At 45.5% G+C, this 22,035-nt stretch overlaps 1 protein-coding gene across 1 annotated transcript in view; it reads right to left on the reverse strand.

The window, feature by feature from the left end:
- ITGA3 (integrin subunit alpha 3) overlaps window positions 1-22,035 on the reverse strand; it is a 366,625-nt gene that overhangs the window by 123,749 nt on the left and 220,841 nt on the right. The window contains exon 5 of the mRNA XM_086923967.1: window positions 7,990-8,082. Within this exon, the coding sequence (XP_086780093.1) occupies window positions 7,990-8,082 (93 nt within the window). The remainder of the gene's footprint in view (window positions 1-7,989; window positions 8,083-22,035) is intronic.

The raw sequence follows: 22,035 nt of genomic DNA on the forward strand, positions 1-22,035 counted from the left end.
CCCCTCCATCCATCCATCCTTCCCCTCATCCATCCATCCTTCCCCTCCATCCATCCTTCACCTCATCCATCATCCTTCCCCTCATCCATCTTTCCCCTCATCCATCATCCAGCTACCCTTCCATTTCTTTATTTTCTTAAATTATAGACTGCATGTTTGAAAAACCGAGGTTTGCTTACAATTTAGTGACATTAATTACGCTCTGTGAAGAGAACCACGTGCTGCCTCGGTGTAATCAGGGGTGTAATCTGGCCGAGTCTCGGATGTTTGGGGCCCTGGGTAGAAATGGAATGTGTGAACCCCCCTCTAAATAGCAGAGACATGACACATTGCCTCGTACAGGAATTCACAGACGCAGGGCGCTTGCCGCCCCAGAGCTCGAGAGACAACCCTCCAACCTCACCTCTCCCCAGCCCCTCTTCCACCTGCTGGCGCGTGCTGCCCTCCTGGGACCCTGTGACCTCTGCGGCTGGCCCCTCTCGGGCTCTCCGTGGCTGGATAGCTGAACCTGTCTGATAATTAGCATCAACTTGGAGACAAGTTGATTGTTGGCTCGGGGTAACAAGAGGGAAATGGCAGTCGCGGATTGCACCATCAGGCAGGGCTGTTTGCATGTGAATAGATGTCGCTGCTCCTGAACCTGCAGCCCCTCCCTCTCAGTCACCTTCGAAGCACCTCTTAACAGGTCATCAAGGGCTGGAGGTGTGAGGGTTGCAATCCCGCTGTGCCTCTCCAATGCTGCTGATAAAGCAGACCCCCCAGGATATAGCGAAAAATGCCGCGATTTCTACAAAAATGCCGATTTCGCGGGCATTTTTGTAAAAATCGCGGCATTTTTTAAAAAGTGCCGATTTCGCGGCAAATCGCGAAATCGCGATATCCTGAAATCGCGATATCCTGGAGGGTCTGTTTAGAGTGTCAACATGTTTCAGCCAGTGCCTTATCAATATGCTGGCTTTCTTTTTCAGAACCGGTTCTGCGAAGGAGGCACAACAGGTCCAAAGCCGGCGCTGGCCAGAAATCCTGGTCAACCCCTTGCCACTTCAATAACCTTGAAGAGAAAACAACTTAAAACTAGCGTGATCTTGAGAAGGGAATCCCCCCTCTCACAGTTAGATACACTTTAGGGCGTGTAGACACATAGCCTGCACTACACACCCACTAGTTTTAATTACACACACCCTTTTTATCAGTCCTGAAGAAAGCCAGCATATTGATAAGGCACTGGCTGAAACATGTTGACACTCTAAAGGACGTGGGAGGTTGTAACTCGCCTCTAACGTCCCACAGCCTTATTTTTAACCGCTGACGGAGGCCCAGATAATAAAGCGTCTTTACCCTCTGGGTACTGGGACCCCCACCAAGCCGTTTTAAACTCACAATCTTATCATCCTTCACCGCACACACAATGACATACCTGCTCCGCTGTAATCAGGCGTCGTAGCACACCCGGGACACGCTAGGTGTCACTGGGTGGGCCCGATGATGAAGCATGCCACCAACTAGGTTGGTGGGTGAGGGCTTTCTAAAGACACCCAGCAGGTGCCACCACCAATTGACAAAACTAAACTGAGTCACCATGATCTTTATAATATAAATATCATACCAACCCCATTCTTAGCTAGTCTCTTTTTGATTAATTGCTGTTTAGAATGCACATCTACGCATGAGTGTTTCGTAAATGTATGTGTGGTGGACCAAGTGGCTGCCTTACATATCTCTTCTAAAGGAATATTCCCCAGAAAAGCCATGGACACTCCTAACTTACGTGTGGAGTGTGCTCTTGGTGGAATGGTAAGTGTGCCTTTAGCCTTAGCATAGCAAATCTGTATACACTTAACGATCCACCTGGCTATCCCTGACTTGGAAATGGGGTTGCCTTTGTGTTGTGGAGAAAAAGCAACGAAAAGCTGTTTTGTTTTTTTAAAATCTTTTGTTCTGTCTATATAGTACATTAGAGCCCTTTTGACATCTAACGTATGTAGGGATCTTTCCGCGACATTTTCTGGATTAGGAAAGAAAACTGGCAGTTCTATGGTCTGGTTCATGTGGAACTGCGAAATTACCTTAGGCATAAATGTAGGGTTGGTGCGTAGTACAACTCTATTAGCGTGGACCTGTATGAATGGCTCTTGAATGGTTAGTGCCTGGAGTTCACTAACTCTCCTCAGTGAGGTAATGGCCACTAGGAAAGCAACTTTCCAGGTCAGAAATTGAATCTCACAAGAGTGTAGAGGTTCAAAAGGTGGTCCCATCAATCTGGTGAGGACCACATTCAGGTTCCAGACTGGTGACGGTGGGTGTCTGGGAGGGATCACTCTTTTAAGCCCTTCCAGAAAAGCTTTAATGGCAGGCACTCTGAATAATGAGAGGTGCTGCCTGTTCTGAAGATAGGCTGCTATGGCGGATAAATGTATGCGAATGGAACTGTACGCTAGATTACATCTGTATAAATGCAACAAATAACAGATAATGTTTTGAATAGATGCATCCAGTGGGTTAATGTCATTGTTGGTACAATATATGACACACCTTTTCCATTTAGCCGCATAGCATGCTCTGGTTGTGGGCCGTCTTGCCTCCTTGATGATATTCATACATTCTGGCGGCAAGTTGAGGTAGCCAAATTCTAGGACTTCAGGAGCCAGATCGCCAGGTTGAGCTGTTACGGATCTGGATGCTGAATGTCTCCATGGCTCTGCGTCAAAAGCCTGGGTGTGAGGCGTAGCCTTTGATGCGGTACCACAGATAGTTCTAGAAACGTGGTGTACCATGGTTGGCGTGCCCACAGTGGAGCAACCAGGATGAGGGTCATTGAGTGTTGCCGTAGTTTGCGTGCCACTAGCGGTATCAAAGGTGCTGGGGGAAAAGCGTACGCAAATTTGCCTGACCAGTTCATCCATATCGCATTGCCCTGCGACTGTGGGTGTGGGAACCTGCTTGCGAAGCTTTGGCATTTTGTGTTTTCCCTTGTAGCGAACAGGTCTATCTGTGGATGACCCCACTGCTGGAAGTACGGTTGGAGTACTGATGGATGTATCTCCCACTCGTGCATCTGGTGGCTGTGTCTGCTGAGCAGATCCGCCTTCTGGTTGTCTTTGCCCGGGAGGTGTTCCGCCATGAGGAAGATGTTCCTCTGAATGGCCCACTTCCACATGCTCTGAGCCAGATGAGACAACTGTGGAGAGTGCGTTCCTCCCTGCTTCTGTATGTAGTACATGGCAGTAATGTTGTCCTTCGGGATCAACACGACCTTGTTGCACAAGTGTAGCTTGAAAGCTTTCATCGCCATGAAGATTGCCATCAGTTCCAGAAGGTTGATGTGCATTTTCTTTTGCTGTGCTGTCCATAGTCCCTGCACCGTGTAGTGGAGTACATGAGCTCCCCATCCCTGGAGAGACGCGTCCGCCGTCAGTACAATTTGTGGAACAGGCTCTTGGAACGGTCGGCCCTTGCAAAGGTTTTGTGGGTTCCACCAATGCAGAGAGTTGAATGCCCGACCGCTCACCAACACTAGGTCTTTTAACTGTCCTTGAGCCTGATTCCATTGACGTGCTAAGCACTCCTGAAGCGGACGCATATGTAGTCTCGCGTGCGGAACTATGAAAATGCAGGAGGCCATCATGCCTATCAACTGCATGAACACCTTCGCTGGAAGCGAGCGTTGAGGTCTGAATTTCTGTATCAGCAATTGCATGCTGTTTATTCTCACTGAATTTGGCTGTGCTTTGGCTGCCAGAGTGTCTATTGTCGCACCCAGGTACTGTCCCACGTGGGCGGGTTGAAGGTGTGACTTCGGATAATTCAGTGAGAATCCCAGTCTGTGAAGAAGATGAATGGTGTGGGACATGTGGCTGACACACTGCTGGGCCGACTTTGCTTGAATAAGCCAGTCGTCGAGATAAGGGTAGACATGTATGTGCTGTATCCTGAGGTGTGCTGCTACTGTTGCCAGGCACTTTGTGAACACCCTGGGTGCTGTCGTTACTCCTAAAGGGAGGACTTTGAACTGGTAATGTTGATGTTGAATAGTGAACCTGAGATACTGTCTGTGTGATGGGTGTATGGGTATATGGAAATACGCATCTTTTAGATCCAGCGTTGCGAGGAAGTCTCCCTGACTGAGTAACGGCAGAACCTGTTGCAAGGTGAGCATATGAAAATGCTCTGACAGAATGTAACTGTTTAGAGGCCTGAGGTCCAGTATAGGTCTGAGAGACCCATCCTTTTTGGGTATTAGAAAGTCGAGAGAGTACACCCCTGACCCTTGGTCTTCTACAGGCACGAGCTCTATGGCCCCTTTTTGCAGCATGCTGACGACCTCCTGCTGCAATAAGTGTAAGTGCTCTGCGGACATAGGACGGTGTCTTGGTGGGATGTTGGGTGGAGTGGATGTTAATTCCAGACAATACCCGTACTGTACAATGACTCACCCACCTGTCTGTGGTGATGGATTTCCAAACCGGCAGGAACTGTTGTAGTCTCCCCCGACAGGTGTTATATGGTCGGGGGGCAGTGACAGGGCGTCACTGTTTGGTATTGGCAGAGGATCTGGAGCTGTTGTTTCCTTTGCCTCTGCCCTTGATGTTGTTTCCCCGATATCCACCCCGGTTGTTCTTATTGTAGGTGGATTGTGTACCTCCCTTATTGTATTGTGTCTGTTGCGTTGACTGGCCTCTTGAGGGGCCTCTAGTACTGGAGCGACGAAAGGAGCCACCCCGAAACTGCTGTGACTGCAGAGCCCCCATAGACTTTGCAGTCTCTGTGTCCTTTTTAAGTTTCTCAAGGGTGGTGTCAACCTCAGGTCCGAATAAGAAGTCTGAGTTAACAGGCTGATTGAGGATAGAAGTTTGAATTTCAGGTTTGAATCCTGAAATCCTCAACCAGGCGTGTTGTCTAAGCATAACACTAGTGTTGATGGCCGTGGCTGCAGTGTCAGCTGCGTCTAGAGCGCACCTGATAGAAGCATTTGTTATGAGTTTCCCCTCCTGGATGAGTAGCTCTGCCCCCTCCTTGTACTGATCAGGTAGGTGTTGCAATAGTGTCTCAAGGGTATCATAATGTGCCCTGTCATATCTGGCCAAGAGTGCCTGAGTGTTGGCAATGCGCCAGATGTTAGCCGCTTGCGCAGCTACTCTTTTTCCTGAAGTTTCCATAACTTTTTACTCTTGGTCAGGAGGAGGAGCATCACCTGTAGTCTGGGAGTTTGCTCTCTTGCGCGCATTAGAAACAACCAATGAATCCAATGGCAACTGTCCCCTTATATAAGGAGGGTCCACAGGGGCCGGCCTATATTTTTTCTCAATCCTTGGGTTTAACACCCTGGCCCTAGTGGTATCTTTAAAAATGTCAGCAGCATGCTTGAGGACCCCTTTGAGCATGGGTAGAGTTTTGACTGTCCTTTCTGACGTTGAAAAAGTGTCTACCAGAAAGTCTTCGTCCACAGGGTCAGCATGTAGCTCTACGTCATGATTACTGGCTGCCCTCTCAATAAGGGCGTTAAAAGCTGTTGTGTCCTCAGTAGGAGACGTTTTCACACTGTACACATGAGTGTCCGGGCCAGTGTGCGGATCCCTTAAGTCAGCAGGGTCCGTCCATTGTTGGTCTTGATCATCAGGATCAGTGTCCACATGATAGAGGTTATCCTCATTGTCATTATCCCCAGTGCCCACATTTGAGTATGTTAGGGAATAATTTTGAGGTTCCTGTCCATAGTGATGGAGGGGTTCCACAAGAGCTGGAGAAGTTGTAGAAAGTCTCTTTTTCTTTAAGGGAATCCTATATGATTCCATGGGAGTCTCTGGCATTAACTTTCTTTTGTATATGGACAGTCTCCTATTTTCCGAGTCGATGAATTGTCTCGGTTCTTGGTCTTCAGGCTCTTCCGCAGCCTCCATTTCCGTCGACACATGTTTAGTGGCGCCGATAGATTGTTTCGGCTCGAACATCTTCGGACGCACAGAGGGTGGTAACCCAAATTTGATAGGTGTGGACGCGGTCTGAACTTGTCCGACCAGCTTCGGCGTCGGGGCCTTCTTCGGTCCAACTGATGTAGCCTTATGAGTGATGCGCTGGAGCGACTCCGACACTTCTTTGGCTATGAACGGACTGGGTCGCGTCGACTCGACAGGGTCCTTGGAGCCAGTCTTCGACTTGTCCGTAGGCTTCGACCCAAGTTCGGTCCCGTCTTTCGGTTCGAGCCTGTTGTGCGAATCGACACCCTTCGGCGTTGGCTTCGGTGGCCTTGACCTTGGTCTTCGGCGCCCCAACCATTGGCTCGACGACCTTCTTGAGTTTTGCGGCGTCGACGGCCATTTTCTTTTTCTTCGGCTCCGAGGGGTTTGAGGCCTTGGAGCCGACGAGAGGCACAAGCACTTTCGGTTTCGGTTTATGCAAATACGCTGTCGGTTTCGATTTCTTTGTATCGACCGATGGCGGTTTCGAAACCGCAGGCTCTTTAGAAATGTTCGAAGCCGGGCCTTTCGGCGGGGCTGTAGAACGAGATTGTGGATCTTGGGTAAGGCCTAGTGGCGATCCCTCGACCTGAGCCTTATTGAGTGCGCTATCTTCGGCCCCCGTGTAGCCGGGTTGGCCTAGCTCATCGCCCGAGCTATCTTCGACGGCCCCAAGGGCCTCCACGTCGTCTCCTACCTCATCGACGACGTTCTCGTCTTGTACCTCCTCGTCTTCGGCGTCATACTCTGAGTCATGGCCCGAAGCCGGATCGGAGCAGTGTTCCTGATATTCCAGATCAACGACCTCCTCGTCCTCGGTCCCGAAGATGTTCACAGGAACAGGCGCTGACTTCTTCGACTCCAATCGAGCCGCGCGTCGAATCTTGAGGGTTTTCTCCGACCTGAACCAGGCACAGGCCATACAGTTGGCTTCGTTATGCTCCGGGGACAGGCACTTGTTGCACACCGGGTGGACATCGATGTGCGGGTATTTTGCATTACAAAGGGGACACCTCTTGAATGTACTTCTTTCCATTTCAGATCTAAGATCGGGTAGAGTGTGGAAAGAAAAAACCTGTTGAGTCCTCGATGTCCTCTCGAAGCAAAGGCACCGATACCGAATGAAACGATACCGACGCTATCGAAAGCCTTTTGGCTTTGTAGAAAGTTTTCCTAACTTGATCTAAGATAGTAACATCCGAACCAAATGGCGGAAAAAAACAATCTGAGGATGGAGAGGATGCCCATGCGCACTGTAGTGCAGGGGAGGAGCCACCTATCTCGTGATACTTCGAAGACTCTTCCAGGACAACAATGTGCAATCATCCGGACCCAACACTAGGCGGCGATCTATGCACAGATATGAATTCAGCAGCCCACATGCCTCGAACGCATGATCACCAGGTCAATGGTGAGTGAACTTAAGGTGTGGAAGCTCTGTCAGTTTTGAGCGTGCTGGTGTTGTGAAGCTTGATCACTGTGTCAGTGGTGAGTGCTGATGGTGTGAAAGCAAGACCATTGGGTCAGTTCTCATTATCACTGGTGAATGTGCTTGTGGAAGCACGATCACTATGTGAGTGATAAATATCTCTTCTTGAAAGCAGTGGTGAGTGTACTTGAGGAGTTGAAACTATATCAGTGGTGAGTGTGCATGTTGAGGAAGCATGATCACTGTGTCCGTGTCACTAGTGAGTGTGCGATCACTATGTCAGTGTGACTGTGGAGTGCAGGCTGCACCTATGTGTGCCAGTAGTGAGTGTGCTTGCGCAGATGAAGCATGCTGAATGTCAGTGATAAGTGTGCTTGGTTAGAAGCAGTGGTTATTCTGTCGATGGTGAGTGTGAATGAGGAGTGGAAGCTGTACCGGTGCCAGTGGTGAGTGTGCGTTTGTTGAGGAAGCATGTTACAGTGCCAGTGTTAAGTGCCCTTGAGACGCAGAGGCAGTGGTTACTGTATCAAGGGTACGTGTGCCCGAGTAGTGGAAGCAGAGATTTATGGGTAGTTACTGGATTGGTACCAGATCATCAGACTTTACCTGCGTAGTAGTAGTTCAGATCCTTGTTTGGATACGAAACAACTTCTTTCCCCACTTCGCTTGTTTCTGCTCTCTGGACAACGTAACTAGTCCCTGAAACAGAAAGCGTGAAACATTCGCTGAACATGAAGAGAGACAGGTAAGCAGAGAGAAGACAAATTGCCTCATTTATAATGCTGAAGTAATGTAAAAAAAAGAAAAAACAGAAACATCAATCTTTGAGTTATTGTAAACCCTCGTTTCGAGATATATGTTAACACTCCATGCTGCAAAACGGAGCTTTGGCCACCATTGGAAATGAATAGTGCAACTATGTAGTATTTCTTCATGTGCTTTTCCTTCTGCGGCACAGTCTATATATTTTACCACATTGCTCTAAAATTGCAGATAATTATCTAAAGCATGTGTGCAGTAATAAAATATCAACGCTGAGGGCGAAAGAGCAGTGGTGGAAGCCTAGAGTTATTGTGAACAAGCATTTACAATGCAATTGGTCTCGCATTTGCGAGAGTTTAAGCTAATGGTATTGTAAATGGCAATGCCTTTTATTTATCGTTTTGATAATTAACACTTAAATAAAAGGCATTTACAATGCCAATAGCTCAAACTCTTGTAATTGCGAGACCTATTTCATTTCAAAGAAGCGGCCACCATTGTCCCGGGCTGCTTGGAAAGTGAAATCGCGTGGCGTGCTGAAAGTTGCATATCTGTTGCAGAACCCACACTGTGGAACAAACTTTCTCTGACCCTCAAACTTTGCACAGATCACCTAAAATTTAGAAAACAACTGAAAACTCTGCTTTTTACTAATAAGATCTAGTTCCATTCTTTTTCATCTCCTCATCTGTTGTAATCTTACCCGGTACCAAAGCGCAGAGATACTCCAGTTGGAGTCGATTCCAGCGCTATACAAACTCACAAATAAATAAATAAATAAATAAATAAAGTTGCAGGAAAGCAGGTCGTGCTTGCAGTAGGAGAAACTCAAAGAAAATAGCGCTTGCAGACTAAATAAGACATACTGTGTAACAACAGAAGTAAAAGGGGCAGTCCTCATGAGAGGTTACAAATGAAGACAAGGCGGTTCTAAGGAGGGACTAAAACCTATTAACGAACCAGAAGCCAGCATTTATGAAGGACAATGACAAATATGGGCAGAGTGTGGGCGGGCTTCAAGTCCAGACTCGAATACAGCTGCCCAGGCTCGACCTAAAAACTAAGACAGCTAACACTGAATGGAAAAGAACAATCGTGTAGGTTGCTTTCTGACAACTCTTCATAGATAATTAACCTTAGGAACAGGAGGATGCCTTTCAGCTACACCAAACAAAAGGAAGACCACCACTGACACAAAACCTGAAGAAGCCCTCCACCAATACCCAGCCTCAAGAAGTCATCCATCTATACAAATACTAAAGAAGTCCTCCGCCAATACCCTGAGGAAACATGTTAAAATCGCCTACAAACAAGGAACCTGAAAATGTTCTGTGGAATAGGATCCAAGCTATAACTCACTCAGAGGCCTAACCAGGCTTAAACCGGCATCCATTTGCTTGTGCTCCCTTCTGGAGAGGGCCTCATCTGGCAGCTTGGGATGGATAGTTCCAATGATGAGCAAAGTCTGAGCTGATCTGCATATGGCACTTTGCATAGAGTGGCACAGGGGACGAAAAACAATAGGTTGGAATGCTACTTTGAGTGATTGCCAGTTGTTAGACTATTCGCAAGCATTCCTCCCTTCACCTTTTGTGTGATTAATTGTTCAAGGAGGCATAAAAAAATGAATTGCCCAATAACTTTGGCGCAATTTAAGGAATCTCCACGAAATGTGGTAGGCAGTTAGCAAATTTCCTCAGTGCAGGTATTTTTATTGTGTGCAAATTTAGTAAGGGGGAGGGGTTAAAAAATCTTTCACTTACTTATAACTTTTGCATGTATAGGTTACTTTTGGCATTTTTCAGTTCGTCCATCGGGTGTCGATAATTTAAGTTCTTTTGGCACGGTTTGGTAAATCAGCACAGAATTTGGTAGGCGTTTAGCAAGTTCACCTTTCTGTTGATATGTCTGCTTGAGGTGGTGGGGTTAGCAAAAATAACTGGGGGCAAGAAGATGATTATTTGCTAATAACTGATACTTTACTGATGTAGTGCGTGAAATTTGTCAGACAGCAAATTAAGCCTGAAGTAGATATATCAGATCTAATTCAGAAAAGACAAAGGGGGAGGGATTAAAGGACAGGGCCAAATATAATTACCTGGCCTTCTATTTATATAGGGTAGGGTGCACGGTCAACCAAAGGTTAGGCCCCTGCAGCAAAATCCGTGACCAAAACTCATGCTCAATAAGGGTTGTCGAACTGTGGGAGTTGCGTGCTTATGCCTCAACTCTACTGAAAGTCATGCACCCGTGAAATGGGAAAATGGCAGATGAATGCAGTATATCATAAAAAACCTAGAAATTCACTGAAAAAACACTACTAAAGGTTAGTTATTGTTCAGCGAACATAAAACCAAAAAATTACTAACATTTACCAGTTTTAGTATGCAATGCATAAAAAGAACATCACAACACACGCCGCACCACAATGATCAGTGTATCACTTTTCTAATGGCGCGTAAGAAAAAAAATGGTCTACCAACGTGCATGTGTGTATATACAATGGGGGAAAAAAACAAAGGTTAAAGGTTAGTTATAGATAGGACAACTTATTTTCCCAATACAAACCAAGTCTAAACTACAGAAATTTAAAAAATTCTACAGTTATAGTTATAACTTTAATTTACAATTTATCTACCCCCTTCAAATTATCATAAGTAGCGGACCTCATTTCACACTCTTTTCAGCTCGCTAATTAGACAACACTAACTATAACACGCGACTCTACCATGCACTGTGTTTTGACAAATAATGTAATTTGAGAAGTTATAAGTGTCATTATGAATGCTATGATTTCACGTGCTATTAGTATGCAAGGGTATAAACAGTGCATGGAAAATGCATGAGTTATAGTTAATGTAGGGCCATAGGTATCATGCATTTTGTCGGTAGCAAATGACCTGATTCATAGAATCGGGCCATTTGCGACCAGCAAAAGAAATTTTGGTATGTATGAATTCCAATTTGCGAGTCCATACTGATTCGAAATTAGGAAGGGGCGTGTTTAGGGCGTCCTTTCCTAATACCGAATAACAGTGGTATGTATGAATGTTTTGAGACTGAAATGTGGTTGCAAAACATTTGCATTTTACCACCTGTTTCAAGTAGGTGCTAACCCAATTGCAAATGGAAAGGGAACCCTAAGGGAGCCCTTCCTCTTTGGCATTGGTAGCGCTACCCATTTTCCTTTAAGGCGGACTCCCTGTGATTTTAGCGATTCCTAATGGGTCGCAAATTGTGACCTACCTCAATAATTTCATGACATAGGTTGGTTTGCGACCCACTAGGAATAGCTAAATAAAATCATGGAGTTTCATACATTAGGAATAGCAATTACCAAATTGAGATTCACAGAAAATCGCAATTAGGGAATCGCTATTTCCAATAATGTCACATGTGTCCTGTAGTGTTTCAAGTAAGGTGACGAGTGTGTTTGGCGGTGCACGACTTCTAGTGATTCAAGGAGGTGCCTCAATTATAAATTGAAGTTATAAATATTACTTTACAATTTTTAATGTTTGTATACTTTAAGTAGGGTTTGTAGAAAAACAAAAACATGGTATTTAGGACTATAAATTATCATAAATTACACTTAAAGTTTATTTTTTCCATTGTATGTTAATGGTTTTCATTTTTAAATAAAAAAGTGTGTTTCAAATCGCAGTGTGGAGTGCCATACATTGGAGTGTCGTCAAGAGGAGTGTCAGAGTATAGTGTAGGAGAGTGTCGTAGACTGGAGTGTCGTGTCTTATAGTGAAGAGAGAATTGAGTGGCGTATCGGTGTGTGTCATACAGTGTAGTACAGTAGCGTACAGTGGATGGGCATAGAGTGGAGTAGCTTGTCAAAGTGGCACAGAATGTAAGTACTATTTTGTACAGCAGAGTTCCATTCAGCGGTTTAGAGAGTCAGACAGTAGAGCGACGTGGAGCAGAGAATGGTACAGTAGCGAAAATTTGGATAAGAAAGGAGTATAGTGGAGTGGAGTACACTGGAGTAAGTTAGTGTAGAGTGGAGTAGTGTCAGAGTGGAGTGGCGTGTCAGACTGTAGTGGCATGGAGTGCAGTGGAGTGAAGTGGCACAGCATACAGTCAAGCAAAGTGTCATACATTTGAGTAATGTGTTGTACAGTAGAGTGTAGTGGGGTGTGATACAGTATTGGAAAGTGATGTTGACTACAGTAGAGTAGGGTGGCACAGTCGAGTTTATTTTTGCTGAGTGGAGTGGTGTACAGTACAGTGTTGCAGAGTGTGTACAGTGGATTGGCAAACAGAGTTATAGAGTACAATAACATTGAGTGGCTTGGAGAGGCGTACAGTGGAGTAGTGGAGTAAACTGGAGTCTTGTGTCAGAGTAGAGTGGAGCAACGTGGGGTGCAGTGACATTCCAAGAGTTGCATACAGTGTTGTATAGTGGACCAGAGTATCGTAGAGTGGAGTAGAGTGTTGTACAGTGGCATAAAGTATAGTACAGTGTTGTACAGTGGAGTGGCGGGGTATAGTCAGGAGTAAAGTGTCAGAGTGGCAGACCGCATAGCAGGGTGTTGCAGAGTGGAGTTGCATGGATTACAGTAGTTGTGTGAAACATTTGAGCTGCATAGAGTGGATTGTTGTACAGTAAAGTACAGAGAGATAAAGTCTAGTACAGTGGAGAAGAGTGGAGTGGTGTAACAGTGTGAAGTATGATAGATTGTATTGGTGTGTCAGAGTGGAATGCACTGACAGCATAGGTACTAAACTGTTATAAAGTGGAGTGGGGTCTCGTACAGTAGAGTGGAGTGCTGTGTTGAATAACAAAGTACAATATAGTGGAATAGAGTGCTGGACAATGAATAGTATGGGGAAAGAGGGAAGCAGAAAGTTGCAGAGTGCCATCAAGTGTCGTAGACTTTTATAGAGTGGAGGAGACTTTCATACAATGGAGTCGCGTAGAGTAAATTACCGTAAAGTGGAGCGGCATGCAGTGGAATATATATGGAAAAAGTTACCTACCCTGTAAGCATCTGTTCATAGCAAGTAGTGCTGTAGATTCACGTGCTCTGCATCTAGTGTTGGGCTCGGACGTTTGCAAGCAGTTTTCTTTGAAGAAGACTTTCTAGACACGAAGTACAGGGTGACTTCTCTTTTAGTTGGCAATGCACATGGGCACCGACTATGTTAGACTGTTTATCGCACAGCCGGCGAAAGTAGTATGGAGTGTGAGTGAACACAATGTGGTACACATATGTATTGCAAAAAGGAACTTTATTAAGAAAGAAAAGAGATCTGTGATCAGAGCCACATGCTTCAGGTAGTAGGGTGGATGCATTTGGATCTACAGCACTACACACCATGAACAGATGCTTCAAGGGTAAGTAACATTTTCTGCTCATAGCATGTATTGCTGTAGATACACTTGCTCTGCATAGGCTGTAAACCAGTACCCTTCTCTAAGCGGTGGCTAGCATGTGGATGATGCAGAGTTGTCAAATACGCTCCATAGGACTGTCTGGCCAACCATAGCTTTTTGTCTGACTAGGATATCCACACAACAGTGAATAGTGAACATGTTTGGGGTTGAATATGAAGCGATTTTACATATGTCGACCAAGGAAAATATTTTGCATGGCCATATTTGCAGCCTTTTTTGTGAAGAGTGCACCCTGGGTGTGACAGGGAGGGTTCTCTTGGTTTTATGACAGCAAGTTTGGATTCACTCGACTATCCTTCTAGCAATGCCTGCTATAGATAAGGCTGGCCCTAGTGAGGTTTTGCAAAGCCTACGAATAGCTGGTCTGCTTTATAGAAAGACTTGGTTCTGTTGATATAATACATAAGAGCATGTTTTAACTTCTAGGGTGTTGACAGCTCTCTCTGCTACCGAGTTTGGTTGGGGAAGAAAACTGAGACATCTGTTGTTTGGTTTAGGTGAAAAGGGAAAACCACCCCAGGAAAGGACTTAAGCTTAGTTCGGAGTACTACCCTGTCCTTGTGAACCTGAACGAAGGGTTTCCATATTGTGAACGCTGCAAACCACTAATGTTTCTAAGAAAACTTATTGCAACAAGGAAGGCCACTTTCAAGGAGAGGTACTGGAGAAGCCAAGAGTGTATGGATTCAAAAGGGGTACCCTTATGTCTTTTGAGGACTATGTTAAGATTCCAGATTGAGGCGGGTTGGATGCCCCTTTTGAGACCTTCCATTAAGGCTTTAATGCTACGCTGGCTGGATTGTGAGATCGTCTAGAGTCTAGAGTAGGCTGTCAAGGGGACTCTCGTAGATAGCAGGTGGAATTATTTTGTGTATCGGCTGAAAAAAGGGAACCATCCTTGGAACCCTTGTGTGCCTGATCAGCGGTTTTTAGGATTAGAGACACAAACCTACAAGGATACAGTGTGAAAGAACATAGTATGCACATCTGCACTTGAAGGTCGCTTGCAGCTACAGAGGAATGACTCTTCAGCTATGCCAGTGTGTGATGACTGAGCTTTCTATGAGTTTCTATTGTACATCCTTGGTGGCTGCTGCCATCCAGAAGCTATTTTTGATACCAGGCTTACTACTGATAGTTTTTCTCTGGACAAAGGCTATTTGTGGGTCAATTGCAATTATTTTATAATGTTTGAACGAGTTATCCATTTTCTTAATTTTGCTGCAATTCATACTATTAAAGGAAAATGCTACTTACCAGTATGCATCTGTTCTTGGCATGTAGGGCTGCTGACATTCATATCTTAGCATAGATTGCCACCTAGTGTTGGGTCCGGATGTTTGCACTTTTTTGTCCTGGAAGAGTCTTCGAAGTATCACGAGATAGGCGACACCTCCCCTGGACTATAGTGCGCATGGGCATCTTCTCCATCTTCAGATTGTTTTTCGCCATTGTGGCAAAGATGGAGTACAGAAAAGTAAGAGATGACCATGTAAATGTATGTAGAAAGAATTACTGCAGCTGTGACAGGCACCGGGGAGGAGGGTGGGCGATATGAATGTCAGCAGCACTACATACCAAGAACAGATGCATACTGGTAAGTAGCATTTTCCGTTCGAGGCATGTGGGCTGCTGAATTCATATCTTAGCATAGATTGTATAGCAGTATCTCCTCTAGCGGTGGTCACCTGTACTAGCTGCAGCAGTTTGAAAAAGAGTTTTGAGGACAGCCTGTCCTACGGCAGCTTGTTGCTTTGCTTACACGTCTACACAGTAGTGTTTAGTGAAAGTGTGTATGGTAGACCATGTAGCCGCCCTACATATGTCTTCTAGTGGAATATTTCCTAGGAAAGCCATGGATGCCCCCATTTTGCGCGTTGAGTGGGCTTTAGGGAGAACTGTTAAGAGTGCGCTTGGACTTTTGATAGCATATCTGAATGCACTTAACTATCCATCTGGCTATTCCTGTTTCTGAAATAGGGTTACCCTTATGTTGTGGAGCAAAAGCAACAAATAGTTGTTTTGTCTTTCTGAAAGCTTTAGTTCTGTCAACGTAATATAACAGAGCTCTTTTTACATCTAGTGTGTGTAGGGCTCTCAGCCACTGACTGCGGGTTTTGGAAGAAAACTGGCAAATCTATTGACTGATTGATATGGAACATGGACATAACTTTTGGCATGAACTTAGGGTGAGTACGGAGCACTACCATATTATGATGTATTTGCATGAAAGGTTCTTGAATTGTTAGTGCTTGTAGCTCACTTACTCGCCTGAGGGAGGTAATGGCAACTAAAAATGCCACTTTCCATGTTAGGAATTGTAATTCACACGAATGGAGTGGTTCGAAAGGTGGCCCCATAAGTCTGGTAAGTACTACGTTTAAGTTCCAGACTGGCGAAGGTGGATGTCTTGAAAGGATACTTCTTTTAAGTTCCTCCGTAAAAGCTTTGATAGGTGGTATTCTGAACAGGGACAGGTGTTGTCTGTTTTGGAGATATGCTGCTATAGCAGCAAGGTGTAGCCTTATGGAAGAGTATGCTAGATTGCATCTTTGCAGATGTAACAAGTAACAGATTATGTTTTGGATGGAGGCATCTAATGGATTGATTTGGTTATTATTACAGTAAATTACAAATCTTTTCCATTTAGCTGCATAGCATGCTCTAGTAGTTGGGCATCTTGCTTCCTTGATAATGTTCATACAGTCTGGAGGCAAGTTAAGATATCCGAACTCCAAGACTTCAGGAGCCAGATCGCTAGGTTCATCTGATTGGGATCTAGGTGCCGGATTTCTCCATGGTTCTGCGTTAACAGCTGTGGCGATAGGCGCAGTCTTTGGTGTGGAACTACTGAGAGTTCTAAGAGTGTTGTGTACAATGGCTGTCTTGCCCATGTGGGAGCAACCTGGATCATTGTGAGGGACTGTTGCTTTAGTTTGCGTGCCACTAATGGAATCAGTGGGGTTGGCGGAAAAGCGTACGCAAATCTGCCGGACCAGTTCATCCATATCGCATTGCCCTGTGACAACGGGTGTGGGAACATGGCGGCAAAGGATTGGCATATTGAGTTTTCTTTTGTGGCAAAGAGATCTCTCTCTGGATGCCCCCACTTTTTGAAGAATGGTTGGAGGACTGGAGGGTGAATTTCCCATTTGTGTATCTGTTGGCTGTGTCTGCTTAGTAGAGCTGCGATCTGATTGTCTATTCCTGGGAGGTGTTCTGCCAGGAGAAAGATGTTTTTTGGAAATGCCCACCTCCATATGCTCTGTGCTAGGTGAGACAGCTGCGGAGAGTGTGTGCCTCCCTGTTTCTGGATGTAGTACAGGGCTGTCATGTTGTCCATCCGTATTAATACAGCCTTGTTGTACAAGTATTTCTGGAAGGCTTTCATTGCTAGAAATACTGCTAGCAACTCTAAGTGGTTTATATGCAGTGTCTTCTGCTTGACTGTCCAGAGCCCTTGGACTGTGTATTGAAGTAGGTGGGCTCCCCAACCTGTCAGTGATGCGTCCGCTGTTAGCACTACCTGTGGAACCGGCTCTTGGAACAGTGCCTCTTGGAAAGGTTTTGTGGGTTCCACCACAGCAGAGAGTTGTAAGTGCGACTGTCTACCAACACTAGGTCTTTTAGTTGTCCTTGAGCTTGGTTCCACTGCCGTGCTAGGCATTCTTGCAATGGACGCATTTGAAGTCGGGTATGAGGGACAATGAATATGCAGGAGGCCATCATGCCTATAAGCTGCATGAACACTCGAGCTGGCAAGGAGTGTTGTGGGTGAAATCTTTGAATTAGAGACTGCATGTTGGCTATCCTGGCTGGATTTGGATATGCTTTTGCCACGGAGGTATCTATTGTTGCTCCCAGATATTGTTGTATGAGGGAGGGCTGCAGATGTGATTTTAGGTAATTTATAGAAAATCCCAGACTGTGCAGCAGCTGGATTGTCTGAGATGTGTGGTTTGCACACTGTGCGTATGAGTTGGCTTTTATGAGCCAATCGTCCAGGTAGGGGAACACATGGATGTGTTGCCTTCTGAGGTGTGCTGCTACTACTGCTAGGCATTTTGTAAAAACCCTTTGTGCTGTAGTTCCCCCGAAGGGGAGAACTTTGAATTGATAGTGTTGACCTTCTATTGTGAACCTGAGGTATTTCCTGTAAGCTGGATGTATAGGTATGTGAAAGTATGCATCCTTGAGGTCTAATGTAGCGAGGAAGTCGCCTTGTTGGAGTAACGGGAGTACTTGTTGAAGAGTGATCATATGGAAATGCTCTGAGAGTATGTATTGGTTCAGAGGTCTGAGGTCCATTATTGGTCTGAAGGACCCGTCCTTTTTGGGAATAAGGAAGTATAGGGAGTATACTCCTGTCCCTTGGTGTTGAAAAGGGACTGGCTCTATGGCTCCCTTTTCTAGCATGGATGTTACCTCTTGTTGTAACAGCATGATGTGTTCTTTAGACATAGAACGGTGTTTGGGTGGTATGTTGGGTGGAGTAGAAGTGAGTTCCAGGCAATAACCATACTGGATAATTTGTCTCACCCACCTGTCTGTGGTAATTGCGTTCCAGACTGGTAGGAATTGTGTTAGTCACTGTTTGGTGGCGGTGGAGGCTCTGGTGTTGTTGCCGCCACGTCCTCTGCCCTGGTTATTAATGCCTCTATAACCTCCTCTGTTGGAGCCTTTATTAAAGGTGCTCTGGGTATTACTTTTGAATGTAGAGGAAGTTTGGGATGTGTTGCCTCTATCTGAGCCTCGAAAGGAGGAGCGGCGAAAGGAACTTCTAGATTGTTGAAACTGAAGTGCGCACATAGACTTAGCAGTATCGGTATCTTTTTTCATCTTCTCTAAGATGGTATCTACTGCAGGGCCAAACAGAAAGTCTTGGTTAGCTGGCTGGTTGAGGATGGTTGACTGCACTTCATTCTTAAATCCGGAAATGCATAGCCACACATGCAGGCGTAGTAATACGCTAGTGTTGATGGACCTAGCTGCTGTGTCAGCTGCGTCAAGTGCACATTTAATGGAAGCATTTGTTATAAATGTGCCTTCCTGTATTAGGTCGTTAGCTTTAGTTTTAAAGGGTTCTGGGAGGTGTTGTAGTAAACCTTCCAGCTGGTCACAATGTGCTCTATCATGTTGTGCTAATAGAGCCTGTGTGTTTGCAATTCTCCAAGTATTTTCTGCTTGGGATGCCACTCTTTTGCCTGAGGCTTCTAGTATCTTTGACTCTTTGTCAGGAGGGGGAGCATCTCCTGTTTGTGAATTAGCTCGCTTTCGAGCTTTTGCTAACACTAATGAGTCTAAGACATTGCCGGAGAGCTGCTTACCTACGCTGGAGTCCTGTCTGCAAACTAAAGCCCCTTTTAAGCTGCTTGTTCTTGCTCTGTGAGCGGGGGGACTAAAACCCCCAGGATCCTTGGAGACTCTGCCCCGCCCACCCACGCCTACTTCCGCGCCCGGAGGCACTTAAAACATCGCTGCTTCCTAGGTGGAGCGGGAGACATTGCCAGAGAGCCGCTTACCTACGCTGGAGTCCTGTCTGCAAACTAAAGCCCCTTTTAAGCTGCTTGTTCTTGCGCTGTGCGCGCGCCGTGTCCCTGGTTGCTGTCCCCCCCCCCGCTGCCGCCTACAGTTCCACCAAGCGGCCGCCGAGCGGGGGGACTACAACCCCCAGAATCCTTGGAGACTCTGCCCCGCCCACCCACGCCCAATTCCGCGCCCGGAGGCGCTAAAAACATCGCTGCTTCCTCCGCGTCGCAGGACTAGCCGGGCTAAGCCCGGCCAAGGTTGGGCCCGTCCGGGCCCGTCCTAGCCCGTCACAGCCCGAAGCAGGCTGGGATGGGCCACCCAACTTCCATCTGCCACCTGGACTTTATCGTAAGACTTTACATCTTTCACTGCCCTATTTAAATGTCTGTTCACCCGTGACATTTGATTTGGACACACAGTTCAACCTAGATTGTGTTGAAATTATTTGCTAATTGAAGACGGGGTTAAAATGCCACGTAAAGGGGGGGAATGTTACTGGTACCCTGGACCAGTTCTTAACCAGGGCCAGATCAGCGCTGGAAAAAGAAATCGCCATTGCTGAGCATCGCCTCTCTTTGGAACCCCTTCTAAATAAACGTTCCTCCTTGGGCCCCATAGAAACAGCTACATCCCCAACGATACATGGGAGTCTAACACCCAATGTTGGGACCACTGGGGGAATCAGAACAGACCGTTCAATCGAGGCGTCTCCAAACTTAAATATTATCAGGGAGAATAGCAATACTGACTCAAGCCTGGAATTACTCCTAGATATTACATCTAACGAGTCTCTAATGCTTCTTCCAATAAAACCTAAAGAAAACGTAGAATCAGTGGTAACAGCCCAAGGGCAAGGCTCTGTAAACAAAAGGAAATGCGGTGGGACCAGACAGAGGGGAAGATGCCCAAAAACCGCAAAAATTGATAACCCCCAAAACATCCAAAAGTGGAGTTAAAACAGCCAGAAGATCCCTTACCCCCGACCTTCACACCGACTAGTACCCCCTCACTAAACGTTTAACAGCAGAAAAATCTGTTTCCCCTTTATCACTTTTGTCATACAATGAGGGGCTCATGGACAAAGTTGAACATCTCATGAAATCCCTAATGGCCCCACTTTTTGAAAGGGTAAAGCGGATTTGTGAAAAGATTGATCACCTAGAGCAAGTAACGATATCTAGCTCCAATACCCTAAGGCAACTTGCGGATGGTATCTAAAACAAGGCCATGGAATCCCAAACATGTCCCAGAGCCCAAAATAGTGTTTCCAATAACATAACCCAGTCACCAACTGCCCCCAGACCTTTACCTGCCCAACGAATGAATCACACTGAGAAGAATGGTAGGATTTCTCTGAGGGACTTGAGGGAGGTCGAAGGCGAGGATGTGCAAATAGGTGAGAGTGGTTCGCTTAAGGTCACAGAACATGTGGGACAGGAGAATACAAATATCCATGCAGGTAAGGACTTACCCATAGCTCCTAAAGCAAAGAGGATATTCCCTCATATTGACCTACTTCCACAATCAGCTCCATACACTGTAGTGCTAGCTGGTGTCCCGGAGTTAGGCCGAGAAAAATCAGAAACTTATCCAGAGCTAAGAAACAAAGTTGCCTACTGGCTAAACAACAGGCCACTCCCCTTAAACGTCAGTGGGGAAATCTTATTTGCCAGGAGATTACGTTGGGTGGGACACAGAAGAGAAGATCTCCCGGGGGACTGCATTGTCATCAATTTCAGGGATAGACGGGTGGTTCACCACATATGTAACTGGCCTATTCACTTTGTTGAAAGTGGAATCCACACTAAAGATTTTAGTTTTTTCTATCCTCAATGCCCCCGCCCATCATCAACAGTCGTGGGTCAAGGGGGTGTATTGAATATGGAATTACTGGAGGGGACTAGACCTAGATATAACATCCCGACTTTCAATTACTTTGACAAGCTCTCTGAGCTGGAGAGGGTGGACTGACTTGAGTCTGAGGGCTCGATTACAAATGCAATGCCTAACACCTATGCCCCTACTGAACATCTAGTCAATTTGGATCAAGGCATTACTGATAGTGAAGAGACTTTGCCCACTATGACCCAGTTTTGTCACTATGAAGAAAGTATGGGCCTAGACTCTGAAAATCTAATCAATAAGGAAAAACCCTCCCTGAAAATATTATATTGGAACGTTTCAGGCTTGCGTGCTAAGGTGGTGAATGACATCTGGCTAGATTTTGCCCATAATTTCAGTATCTTGTGTCTGCAAGAAACATGGGCGACATCTGAAATACATATAGAGGGATATAAAACGTACTTTTCCCCCGCACGACCATCACCCTCTGGCAGAGCAAAAGGTGGACTGACCATCTTTGTGTCCAAACCTTTGCAGATCATGAAAATAATTCCCATTAAAATAGAAGTATATTTCCAAATACTCGCTCTACATCAGAGTAAAACTAATGATCTCTTAATGGTGAATTTCTACAATAATCTTCCCCCAGATGATTTAATAAAAAACATAAAAGACATATTTTTTACCCTCCAGGACCTATTAAACAAAGCCACTAAAGAAGAGGTAATAATATGGGGAAGGGACTTTAATCAAATCTTATGCAATCATAGTATAAATACACTCTGTGGTGTTGTGGATGAACACGATAACCCGGTAACCCATTTCCCTCACACTCTAGTTGGGGACTGCTTGAACAAAACTTTTTGTGGCTTAGACCTTGCCCTTGTCAATGATATGGTAAATCCAACCATACCTCTTATTTCGACCTTCAATGGTAGAGGAAGGTTAAGTATAATTAATTTTATTTTTATGTCCTCCAAAGCCGGACCCCAAATATTGAATTGTAAGACCCACAACATCACCATTAGTAATCACTATTCAAATAGCATCACATTAAAAATTCCACAGAAATGTCTTAGGTATGATTTTATGAGCATTCTTGGTCAAAATAA

This window comes from Lissotriton vulgaris, chromosome 5 (assembly GCF_964263255.1).
Source record: "Lissotriton vulgaris chromosome 5, aLisVul1.2, whole genome shotgun sequence".
In the NCBI taxonomy this organism is placed as follows: domain Eukaryota; kingdom Metazoa; phylum Chordata; class Amphibia; order Caudata; family Salamandridae; genus Lissotriton; species Lissotriton vulgaris.